Raw genomic sequence first — 13,324 nt, forward strand, 5'->3', positions numbered from 1 at the left:
TCCACAGGTTTGTGCACTTTTTATTTGCATTGTAATCTCCATAGGGGGATTTTAGATCTCTTCATATAAGAACTGTGTTTGAAAAATAAACTGATCATCCCGGCCTTTTCACTCAAATGGATATGAAGCATCGACTGAAGGTGGAAATGTACAAATATACCCAAAATAACAAAATAAGCGTTAGAAACGAGTCAAACAACCCAGAGACTACATTTTCGGGTAGGCGGTGGTTGCAGCTGCCAGTCGCACAACATAAACTCTCTCTCTCTCTCTCTCTCTCTCTCTGATGGAATCTATGTCAACAAGCAAAAATATGTCAAATAAGCATCTCTTGAAGATTTTTACATGGTGGCTTCTAGCTTCAGAAATCATTGACAGTGTGTCTTTAGCAATCATACAAAGAGAAAACACACCAGGGCTGCTGATATCAGCAAGACTGGCTCACTCTTTCTCCTGCCTTCTCTGCCACACACTCATCCCCCTTCCCCACTTCTGTCTTTCCCACAGAACAGATAATTTAAGACGACCACCGTTTAATGGATTTCCTAGAGTCCTATCTCCTTAGTACGTTCATTTCCAGATGCACAGGTCCAGTATCCGTGACAGACAGGAATTCTTCCAGATATCAAAGCTTGCTTTCAGTTATGACCATGTGAAATCGTTCTACAAATGATCTAAAGAAATGTACAAAAATCTAATAAACTTGCCAACTAAACCCAGCTTACAAAGAATGTCTCTAGTTTCCAATTCAAGGTAAAAATGTTAACATGCAGCAGTAGGCCTATCAGTAGAAGCTACTATATGCACAAGTGAGTTGATAAAATCAAGGTTTTCATAACATCCATTTATGCTGATGCTTTGTGTTCGTCTGGTCTGTTTGGGGACATTTGTTCATGTGTTTACGGACTTCTGCTACACTTGAAAGGTATTGCAAATACAGTGTAGCATGTTATATATGCATTAGGTGGACAGCTTGTAGATAAGATGACCTTGACTTTGTTGATGACCTGGCCCTTCTTTCCCACACCAATAAGTTAACAACAAATGCAAGAGAAAACCAACCTAGTCTCAGTGAACTCAATACGCCTTGGCCTCACCATCAACAGGGTAAATATACACAGACAGCAGCTTTCCATCAGCTGAAAAATGGCTGTACAAAAAAGGGAGTAAATTAGAACCCGGCAACTACCGCCCTATTTCTATTCTAAGCTCCATCTCGAAAGTGATGGAAAAAATAGTCTATGAACAGGTTGAAAAGTATCTTGCCACTAATAAATTGTTGTACGAGTTCCAATCTGGTTTCAGAACATCCCACTCCACTGACACATGCCTTCTCTATTTGAGCGACCACATCAAACACGAGGTGGATGCTGGAAAATACTGCGGCATGGTCATGCTGGACCTCCAAAAGGCTTTTGACACCGTGAACCACTCCATACTGGTTAACAAGCTTAAAGCTATTGGTTTTGATAGCACATCAGTGAGCTGGATGCAATCCTACCTGGAGGGGAGAGAACAGATGGTGGAAGTGAACGGAACACTGTCCCCCCCCCTCCCAGTGAGCTGTGGTGTCCCACAAGGAAGCATACTAGGGCCTTTACTGTTCCTAATATATGTAAACGACATGACTTCAGCTTGTGACTGCAACTTGTTCCTGTTCGCAGACGACTCAGCACTGCTGGTCTCGGACAGGAACAAACTGCAGGTTGAAAAGACCCTCAGCTCGGAACTCGGTAGAATCTGCACCTGGCTCGCTGATAACAAACTATCCTTACACCTGGGAAAAACTGAATCCATTCTCTTCGGATCAAATAGTAATCTCAAAAAGGCAGATGGCTTCTTGGTTAGAGTTGGTGATGATATTATCACACGGAAGGATCAAATTACCTACCTAGGTTCCATCCTGGAGGCCAATCTTTCCGGTGATAAGATGGCCACCAACGTAATCAAAAAAGTCAATCAAAGAACAAGATTCCTCTACAGGATCTCCTCACTGGTCGACAAAAACACCTTGAAGACCTTAACAGGAGCCCTCGTACAAGGTTTCTTTGACTATGCATCCACCTCCTGGTACCACAGCACCTCAAAGGCCCTTAAAACAAGGCTCCAGACCTCCCAAAACAAACTGGTCAGGCTCCTACTTGGCCTCACCCCCCGAACCCACCTCACCCCTGCCCACTTTGACAGGCTGGGATGGCTTAGGGTCGACGACAGAGTACAGCATCTTGCAATGGGTCTGGTCCACAAGATTAGATACACCACCAAGATACCCATGTACCTGTCTAAATACTTCCTTAATGTAAACGAAGTCCACACCCACAACACCAGAGGGAGTGCAACAAACCATGTACAACCCAGATTCGGCACAAACAAGGGGCTAAATTCTTTTCGCTCCTATGCGACCAAAATGTGGAACGCCCTACCAACAGTCATTAAGACATGTGAATCCCTTGGCTCCTTCAAAACTGCTCTCAAAGGGCACCTACGGATGGCTGCAATTCGAAACTGGCCTCTGTAAAAGCTGAATTTTTATCTGGATTGTACTATGTTTTTGTATGGACGTGGTGTTGGGTGCCTGCACATATGCACACATGGCATAAACGCATGGTGTTGTGTGCAGGCGCCCTACACTCTGTCTTTGTACTATGGATTGTACTATGTTTTTGTATGGACGTGGTGTTGGGTGCCTGCACATATGCACACATGGCATCAACGCATGGTGTTGTGTGCAGGCGCCCTACACTCTGTCTTTCGTTTTCTTTTATCCCCCTGTTCCCCTCACTGTATATATATTTTTTTCCCTTTTCGCTTCCTATATGATGAATTCCTGTTCTGTTCTTAACTACATAGAAGTGTCTATTTGTTTGTCTCTAAATGTTTTGATGAATTGAACAATGTGGACCCTGTTGTAAACAAGTGTAAGGCTTAATTGGGTCGTCCACTCACAGTTAACAGTCTTTGTATTGAGTTTGTGCTTGAAATGTACTGTAATTCTGCAAACTGTTAATAAAGATTTCAATCAATCAATCAATCAAATGGGGATCCTCAGCTCTGAGGAGATCTGCCTCATAAACACCAAGATCATGATCTTTAATTCCATGGTGAATCGTCTAGTCTATATTCTATGGAGCAGAAACCTGGAGAACAAGATGCATAAAAAAATAGAAAAAGAAGAAAATAATCCAGGCATTCAACAACACCTGCAGGAAGGAAGAAATCATCCAAAGAGGCTAGGGATGCATTGGCCACACTCTTCACAAACCTGCATCTAATATCACAAGATATGCCCTGTTCTGGAGTGGCAGACCAAGGAACGCATGCTGGCGTGACCTGGATGAAGATCTGGCCGATGAAGAGATCTGGCCACAAACAGGGACAGCGGAGAAATGGGATGCCTGGAGACCACTTGTTAGTGGCCTATGCCCAAAGTTGGGCTATAGGCATAAGTACTGAAAATAGTCTGTAAAAAAGGGATATGGTCGGCCATTTCTTCTGTCAATTCCTCTGTGCTTGTGCAGGTGTAGAGGAAGTTGAAGAGGTTCAGTCTGATGAAGGAACTCACGGCTTCCCTTCTTCCTACTCCGCCCACCCCTCTATCCGGCTCACATGTCTGCCTCCCACCCTTTTCACCACTCAAGCATTTAGTACCAGAGAGAGAGAGAGAGAGAGAGAGAGAGAGAGAGAGAGAGAGAGAGAGAGAGAGAGAGAGAGAGAGAGAGAGAGCCCTGGCTTTTGTAGGAGAGATCAATGGTGTGTCTAACTGTGTCACTCTTCTAAAATGAAAGGGAAAAAAAATAAAGACAAAAAAGATAAAGAAATCCCTTAACCCTCCCACCCATACTGCTCAGTGACACTGCATACTATATAATAAGATGATAGAAATCTCATGGAAAACATCTGAAAAGAAAATGGCGTACAGTCAACCATATGGTATCCTGTCTATTAATCGTTTCTACTCAGGTAATGGACAAGGGGCCTTATCAAACTTATCAAACCTTATCAAACTGTCTCTCCCTGTTTCTCAGGAAATACCTTATTCTCTCAAGATGAAGTGTACTAGTCATTTCATTTAACCAGTGCTTAAATGCAGGAGCCTCTTCCTTCTTCCAGTGTGTCAGAATTCGTTTTTTAGCTGTAATCAGACCATATGAGAAGAGTTGTTTCTGTGCTCTCGTCAACATAGGCATGGAGTCTGACAAACCCAGAATTATTAGTACAGGATCGGGGTCAATATGAATACTCAAAATATCAGAGAGCGTCTCAAATATTTTAATCCAATATCTTTGTATCCGAGGGCAAAGGGCGAAGCTATGAAGAAGATTTGCATCTATTGTATTACATTTGTCACAATGCGAAGAAATATCTGGGTATATGTTATGTAATTTTAATTTGGAATAATGGAGTCTATGTATGACTCGAAACTGGATAAGGCAATGTCTGGAATTGATAGAGCACGCATTAATTTATTCAAGGCTGTCTTCCCAGAGCTCGTCTGAAATTGAAGTCCCCAGCTCATTTTCCCATGCCAGCTTAATAGCTGATGTAGTAGGTAGGTTTGCCACTTGAAATGATTCATAAAGATGTGACACCCTCACGTCTGGTACTGTATTATTAAGAAGGAACCTATCTAGGGATGAAGGTGTAGCTCTCTCAAAAGTGGGAGAAAAGTTACGGATGTAGTTCCTAACCTGTAGAAACCTAAAAAGGTCACTCCTAGGGAGTCTATACTTTTCCTGCAGTTGAGCAAATGAGGCAAAAGTTCCACCCATATATAAGTCTCCAATTGTGCGTATACCCAAACCCTTCCATTGTGCAAACGTATCATCCAGTTGGGATGGTAGAAAAGCTATAGGGAGCAGAAAAGATAGTGAGTTGTTCCTAAAATATGTTTTGTTATCATATCTTATCATACTGTGAATAACAAGGCATCCATTGTAAATGGATTTATCTAATTTCACGGGGGATAATATTATTGAACTCAAACAGTATGGCCGACATTTCTCCTGCTCCCATTGTAGCCAACGGGGAGGTTCAACTGTGTCACTCTTCTTATGGAGCCCTAATCTTGCACCTTCCATATCCGGATTTGTGTGTGAATGGTACGGATGCACACACAGATACAAAATGATGCAGGACATTACACATAATACTGTAAATAGAAGGCCAGACAGAATGATCGGAAATAGAACAGAGGCACACAAACAAAACTCCTTGACCATCTCCTATAGCTGTGGTGGGCTTTGTTGTGTCCTGCACAGGAATATTACTGTGCTGCCAATCCAGACTCTAAAATGATCTTTATTACAGATATTGCTTATGGGACAATGGATCTATGATTCATCATCTGCTGTCAGAGGAGCTCCCTTGGTCTAGAGTAGGACGTTTCGGACAGTACAGTTCACAATTTGTGAGACTTGGGAGCAATGAGGTCAGCGTTTCCCAGGTCGATATTGAAACACTGCAGTATAATGATTAGATAGTTTTATTCACTTATATTCAATTCAATTTTGTTTTTGAGGGGTGCTATAGCCCTTCTTATAAACAGCTAGTGTTTAATGGTTGTGTTGTCTGACTCTGAACAAAGCAAATTGGCTGGGTATGTCGGTGGGAACCCTTGGTCAAAAAGGGCCCACCATTCTTGATGATGATGTACGATGATTAGAGCGCCCTTCACTTCACACAGGTGTGATTTTTTTTAACCAAAATGTTATGGAGGGGCCATAGTTGGTAGGAGCTCTCATGTTAATACTGAATAATTTCAAATACACCCTGAAATGACAAATACATACTCTGATTCATAATAAGACAACAATAAGACATGCTTGCTAATGAAAGTATGTCCAAAAATTCGATCCAATTACATCTAAACTTACGTATATTGTCACTGTTGGGCAGTGTCCATATTTAACCTTATTTTATGTCGTATGAGTATCATACGTTCACACATATTGTGAGCTTGCAGACCTATGTTTGTAATTTCTTTCCTATGACATGCCCAAAATATTGATACCAGGTTGAAAGTGGTAAAGTCTATCTGTGAGTTGTACCAATAATCATCAAAAGAAAAGTATTAACAAGAGCTTGACTAAATAATAACTACATGGGATCTATTGGAACAGAGGTTTTGTATTCCATTTCCTGAAAAGTAATGGTTTTAATTTGCTGTGGTGAATATTTATTTTATATTAGATTATATTAGCTCAAAACAATGTTTTTCACCTTTCTCTTTGCAAATATTATTGAGGTTACTAAATAATGTGTTGTGACAAAGATTACAACTCAAGTCAGTTGCGTTATCGAAAGTTCCAAAAGCTTGAGGGCGGTGATGTTGTCATAAGCCAGTGTCCATGAGACATCCTGCACAATTTATCTATTTGTCTCTCTGTCTATCTCCCTGCATGGTTTTACTAATCTATTTGCCTTTCTGTTGACTCTCTGCTCATGTCTGCTTGTCAGCCTGTTAGCGATGCCTCTGTGCCTGCCTGGCTGCTGAGTGCATATCTGTGGCTGTGCCCAGATGGATGTGGGAGTAAGCATGCTCGCGTACAAGCCTGTTAACAACAACAGGGTGGGCTCTGACACAGCTTCTGTCACATATAAGTAGCAACATACACCTGACCATGGCACAAATAGAAAAACTAAATTTCTAAATGTCTCTCTTTTTGAACTTCAAACACAGAGACACACAGGGACAGAAACTAGATATACACATAAGCTACTGCAAAGACTAGCCAGAGGGGTCCACTAACCAGACAGACAATCTGACACTGTGTATATGTCCTCTCTCTCTCTCTCATGACATCCGGAGCTGACATTGCTTCTTGCCTTGTGTCCATCCCCAGAGGCAAGCTGACTTTTCAGATCACTGCAGTGAACAGGGGGAGGATCCATAATCTACAAATAAGTGTGAAAAAACCTGGAGACCAGCCTCCCTGTTTTCTCAGGCTGTACAATAGGCTACAACTGTTCTACTCTCAATACCATGCATTTACTTGTCATCATGACCACATAAAAGCACTGCATGGTGTATAATGTAGGCTAATGTAATGTACCATTATGTCAGAACTGTCTGTTAGGCAGATCAGGAAAATAATATTAGAGCTAACACTGTTAGCCCTAATATTATTTTCTTGATCTATTCTCAATTGAATTTGTTGGAAGAAACTTGTTGTTTCTTATAGGCTCAGTAAAGCATCTTGGTGTTTCACTGTTTGCTAGATAGATTTAAATTAAGCAGCTACAACTGTTAATTCATAATTTCGTGTCGTTGAAAGAGAAACATGTAGGGTAAAGCTTATAGGCTACTAGAAATAGAATTGATGTAAACCTGCCTTGATTGTAAGATAAAGTATGGTTAGGGGTAACCGTATCAAATTACGGCATAGCCTACATCGCCTAGCCTATCTATTCGCCATATGCCTGGTAGGTATAGCCTATTCTCCCTAATGATGCTTAAATGTCACGGTTTAACATGTAGGAAGGAGAAGGACGGTATTCACGTTGCACAGCATTGCATTTGCATGGGCGACAGCAGGCCCCGATGCCCGATGTATGATGAAACCATGAAACACACAAGAAACAAACACCGACTGACCGACAAAGCACAAACAAATGATCCTACTTTTTACACATATATTAAGGAATATTAATTGGTGCACGCATTTCATAGCCCGTAGCCCATGCACACACAGCCTTTATACAAGACCACGCCATGGCATAGCACGGCGCGGCGCGACACGGCACGCTTCTAGTGAGGAGCTGCACGTTTACCTGAGCTGTCCATGGTGCTGCAGTGTTCCTCTCGCAGAGGGCTCGCCTTCGGTCCGAGGGTCGCTGCTATAGAGCCTCCGAGAGAACCGCTCCCTCCTCTCCCTCCTCCGCCGATACTGAAGCTGCTGTCTCCACCGCTATCGACCAACTGCAAAGATTCATAGCCATCGTAACTTGTCTTTTTCTTATAGCCTCCCAATAAGCTCATTACCAAAAGGAACAAATTAAAGACAAAGGAATGAATACGGGGGTGCGCAGCAGCTACTGGGTAATAATCCACATGTCCTATTATACGACGTCGAATGGCCCGTTTTCAATGTGGGAAATGTGCCACCGGGTGGCCTAGCGTGGTTGTTCTGCCGTCTCTCTCTCTCTCTCTCTCTCTCTCTCTCTCTCTCTCTCTCTCTCTCTCGCCTTGTCTGGAGGGACGAGGAGGAGGAGGCGCTATTGTCATCATCTGATCAGCACCGCATTTTACTACGACGCAGCTTGTGCCATGAACCAGTCCCGTTTATCTATATTTTGAAAACATAATTGAAAATAATCACGTCTTTCTCCGACCCGGAAACAACTCCATCTATATGCACGACTGCTGTCATCAGGAGGATGACATTTGTCAGCTTTGTGGGCAGTGGGACAGGGGGGATTTTCCTGAGCCCTCCCAAGCTCTATCTGCTTCATGGTAATCCTATGGTTGGTGGTGTTATTGTAGCCTATAATACACGATAGAATCGCCCTCTTAATTCATTCAGGTCGGTGACATTGAGAAGTGTATTTATTTAAAATGTAAAACACGAAGATTTTGGCAAAAGGGTTTATTATAATAACATGTATTAGGCCTATTTTATAATAATGTAGGTGGCTTCCTAACCTTGTAGGCTAACAGACAAAAGGCTCATCTTGCTTGCTTTATTTTAACAAAAAAAGACTCATTGCATAACACCAGACTTTCTAGTCAGAGAAAGCACAGGACATGACCCCTCCTCCCAAAACCTGAAATCACCAACAAATCACCATGCCTTGTCCTGCCTAATATGATTTCTTCATTCTTGCTGTAAGCTGTATTGACAGCAGACATTGTCCCTCAGACCAAGCCAAACCTTTGATAAAACAATTCAAAATTTCAAGATAGATGAATATGGAGTCTTCTATTAAGTTAAAAGACTCTCTCTCTCTCTCTCTCTCTCTCTCTCTCTCTCTCTCTCTCTCTCTCTCTTTTCGTAATGTGTGGCCTCAGTAGAAAAGTGAAGGCGTGCTTCCTTCCTTGGCCTTAGCCCCTGGCAACTGAAACGCTGCATGGTTTGTTAACTGAGGACATGAGTCTGGGAAACCCTTTCAGCAGAGCAGAGTCAAAAGCACAGTGGGACAGGATTCCCAAAAGGGATTTGTGATATCCCTGCAATAACCGGATGCAAAGGGCTGCCATTCCAGGGTTCAGCTTCCTGTGCTGTTAGCCTGTTACTAGATGCAATGGTGCATCCAATATATTTGCCCTTATAGGCCTACTCTTTTTGGGATCTGGATGTAAGGGAATTGGTTAGACTATATTCATTCATGCCCTGATGTCTGATGAGTTCAGTCAAGCCCTTAAAAAAAGCAAAAGGAAACATTCCAAAACAGAAATGGATGTCTTGCCTGTTGAAAACATATAGTCTGTTTATATATGCCTACATTGTAACTTTGTGTTGCATGCATGGTTTTAGGAATTCATGCCAAGCCTTATAAAGCCCTCTTTTGTTAAACTACAGGCTAATTCCCTTTCAAACTGCACACAAAAACCTTTTGACACAAAGAAAACTGTATACCTATAGCCTATATAATTACAATGATATTGGCTATTTCTGATGACTTTGACCTATAGGGAAATGTTTCTATAGCAGAGTTGTTTCCCTGCATTGTAAAGAAAACAAATACCGTAATCAAATAAGCTTTTATAGTTTTACTCACTGTCTGAATTCACCATAATCTTCAAGGGTGGTTGGATTAATGATTAGCTACCCTTATAGCTAAAGAGGCTGGAATTTGCTACAAACCAATTGACAACTCAATGCAAAAGCAGCTGCATGTTGATTGCCTGAAAATTGATCATTTTGGTTAATGAATACTGGCTTTTTGGTTTACTGCAGTTCCTTAGTCTAGAACCATTATTATTTCAAAGCAGCATCCTATGGTATTTCGTATAGGCTATACGATATGCTACAATATCTTAACATTGTCGTATACTATACTATACTATAACGACAATGATGAATGATAACCAACTCTATACGACGTATAGAGTTGGTTATCATCATTAATTTAATTAATTTTACACCCAAAGTGAACCCCACCGTATTGCAAAGAAACGGGCTGAAAATGAAATGAATATATCCAAGTAAGCCAACTGTGCTGCATAACAGGGTGACAATGTTCGCAATATGGAACCAAGTCGGGCAGCAAGCCGCTCATGTGACGTGACGTCGGTGGTGATGCGCCAGTGGCAGTGAGGTATTGGACGGCGGAGAGGACACCGCCGTCAGCTGATGCCACAGAGCCTGCTCTAACGATGATGATAGAAGGAGTTCCCATTCCCATCCCGATTAAATAAATAGGCATAGGGCAATATTATTTTTACACCAGCCTACTGCTGCCTGTGAGCCATTGAAACGAGCAGCACCTTAAACCGTTTTCAGGACTGTAACATATTGCGAAATGAAATCAACCGTGCTATTGGGTTTATCCTGCCTGCCTTTCGCCGGTGACACGAAAAAGCGCACTCAGCAAATAGAATATATAGCCATCTGCTACCGCTGTCTTCCTCACGACCTTTAGAGTTCAGACTAATCTCGTAGCTGTATAGCTTGCATGGCAGCCTAAATAATAACAAGACACACACCAGTCAAAATCCAACAAATCAGAGTGGTTAGGCGATAGCTTATAGCCTACATTTCTCTCGGCATGTTCCAGCCTTTAGGTTTCAGCTGCCTGTCACCTTAGCATGCTGACTACCGTATAGCCGTGGCCTTCGGTAAGATCATACTGTATATAATCAATCAGACATTACTGACTGACTCGATCGATATAGCCAAATAAACAGAAAGGAGAAAACCTCCGAAATAAGATGATGTCTGTCATACGATGCATGCGTTTTCCCTCCATCATGCACGCACCTTGCCCTAAATAGCGCCAGAACAGTTGTAAATTCAGTGTGAGGCCTAATAATAGGAATAATTAACGATAAATAACAGTTTTGCCACCGCAATTAAAATGGGTAATAATAATACCTAATAATTATTTCAGTTAATCGTATTTATCATGACTCAATTACAATTTAACCCATAAGAAGACAGCTGCGGATTCATCATCATGATTCATGAAGACCGTTTCTGAGATGATGATGAGCGGGATTATGTAACATCCTCCATCTAGACGCACACCACCACAATGCTGAGAAAACCAGTGAGTCTCAATAACCAAATGTGTCACATAGAGCCTATACAACAATTCAGCAGATCATACCTTTTAGAACGCTTTCTACCATTCTCCCTGGAGCTGCCGTGCAGAGTAGACCACTGAGAGAGACCAGTGCTCTGGTAGAGATGCGATTTGGATCCCAGTTGCGCTCAGAAGCACCGACCTTTGATTTGTCATTCGCCGCCACAACCAGTCAAAGGTCAACGTGATATATATGATTATGTGTCCTGTCATTTATAAACACTGCTGCTTTGGTAATTGTCCACTCATCTGTTTGAAATAAGTGGCAGGACTTGGCTACCACATCATCACATTTTGTCATATGAATGAGTCTAAACAAGGTAGCCTATAGCCTATACCGCGCTTGGTAGATCTCTAGATGCCATGTATCAGTGTGACCCTTATATACTCTAAGGTGTGACCAGACATGACGCGGTGGAGGCGGATATTGTGGATCTGTCCCGATCTGTAAACAGACCTGAAACAGACGAAACTGCGCCGCTCTGCGCTGGTGAGAGGATCCAACAGATCCCATGGTTTAGATTTTCAATAATAAATTGACAGACATTATGATTAAATAGGCTAATTAAAAATAGGCTATAATGGTTCATGAAAATGATTTAGCTAAATTAATTACCTTTTCTTCTGGTGACTATTCTTTACAGAACCATATCTCACATGATAGCTACATTCTTGTTTAAGTGCAATCATGAATAAAATACATAATCTGTAATCTGTCATAGTTAGCTGCATGTGTATTACTGTGAAAACTCACTTGATGCTCATCCCTGCAGCTTTATCAGATTATATAAGTGTGTGTGTGTGTGTGTGTGTGTGTGTGTGTGTGTGTGTGTGTGTGTGTGTGTGTGTGTGTGTGTGTGTGTGTGCGTGCGTGCGTGCGTGCGTGCGTGCGTGCGTGTGTGTGTGTGTGTGTGTCAGTTTTATTAAGATTCTCCAACTTGCAGTTAAGGAGTTATAGGCTTTGTATCAAACCATTATTTAACTAGAACTGCACTCTGTCGACTTGCTTGTTGCACACAAGGCCATGGGTATGTGAACGTACAGGATGATGCTGAATAATTGACAAGGCTGTCTAATTGGAAGGCTGCGATGCAATGCAATATTACTACTACTACTACTACTACTACTACTACTACTACTACTACTACTAATAATAATAATAATAATAATAATAATATTAATAATAATTTCCAAAAACAAAATTCCACTGGAGGCTAAACAAATTATATAAGGCCACCACTGGCTCAGACCTCTATGATATGACAAAATTCTCCTTTCATTGTCAATGGCATTTAATGTTTGTGTTTTGAAGGAGTCAAGGGATTCGCATGTCTTAATGGCTGTTGGGAGGGCGTTCCACATTTTGGTGGCATAGGAGCGAAATTAAAGTGGGTGAACTTCGTTGACATTAGGGGGGGGGCAACAGTGTTCCATTCACCTACATCTGTTCTCTCCCCTCCATGTAGGATTGCATCCAGCTCACTGTGATCTGCTAAACCAACTGCTTTTAGCTTGTTAATCAGTTTATTGTCACAGCTTGTACAAGTAGGCTATACATGCACTCCATCTTTAATAAAATGTAATTTTGTCCAATATATGCAGATGGTGTATGTATGTTAATACAATATAACTTATACAATTGGAGTGTATGGTTGTATATGCCTACTTTGTCTCCCTGATCTTCTATTGAGACATTTAGATCGTGTCAAAGGTCATGTCTCACCTGCATGCAGAATCTGACACAGATTTTCAGCACTTGCAGGCTTTAGGCAGGACCCTGGTGATGTGTTGGTGATTTCAGGTTTTGGGAGGAGGGGTCATGTCCTTGTTCAAATCCTGGGTAGAAGAAGAAAGTACCTGTATTCAAATAAAAAAAAGAAAAAAAAAAGAAGAAGAAAGTAAATTATAGTGCGGCTTTAAAGGCCATGATTAATTGTCAAACATGCAGCTGTGCTAGCCTAGTATCAAAAACTGATGATACATTTTTCTGGGTTAGTTTCATATTTGTATTCCTTGGTCACTTCTACTCCACTACATCTCAGAGGTAAGTATTGTACTTTTAGCCGCTATAATTAGGCTA

At 41.6% G+C, this 13,324-nt stretch overlaps 1 protein-coding gene across 1 annotated transcript in view; it reads right to left on the bottom strand.

The window, feature by feature from the left end:
* Positions 1-7,978, bottom strand: part of dnajc6 (DnaJ (Hsp40) homolog, subfamily C, member 6) — a gene marked incomplete at its 5' end in the record, with an annotated part of 37,678 nt that extends 29,700 nt beyond the window's left edge. Inside the window, one exon of the mRNA XM_080770085.1 lies at positions 7,771-7,978. Within this exon, the coding sequence (XP_080626211.1) occupies positions 7,771-7,978 (208 nt within the window). The remainder of the gene's footprint in view (positions 1-7,770) is intronic.
* Positions 7,979-13,324: the final 5,346 nt, after the last annotated feature.

The sequence above is a fragment of the Protomyctophum bolini genome (genome assembly GCF_963924005.1).
Source record: "Protomyctophum bolini genome assembly, chromosome: 8".
Lineage (NCBI taxonomy): Eukaryota > Metazoa > Chordata > Actinopteri > Myctophiformes > Myctophidae > Protomyctophum > Protomyctophum bolini.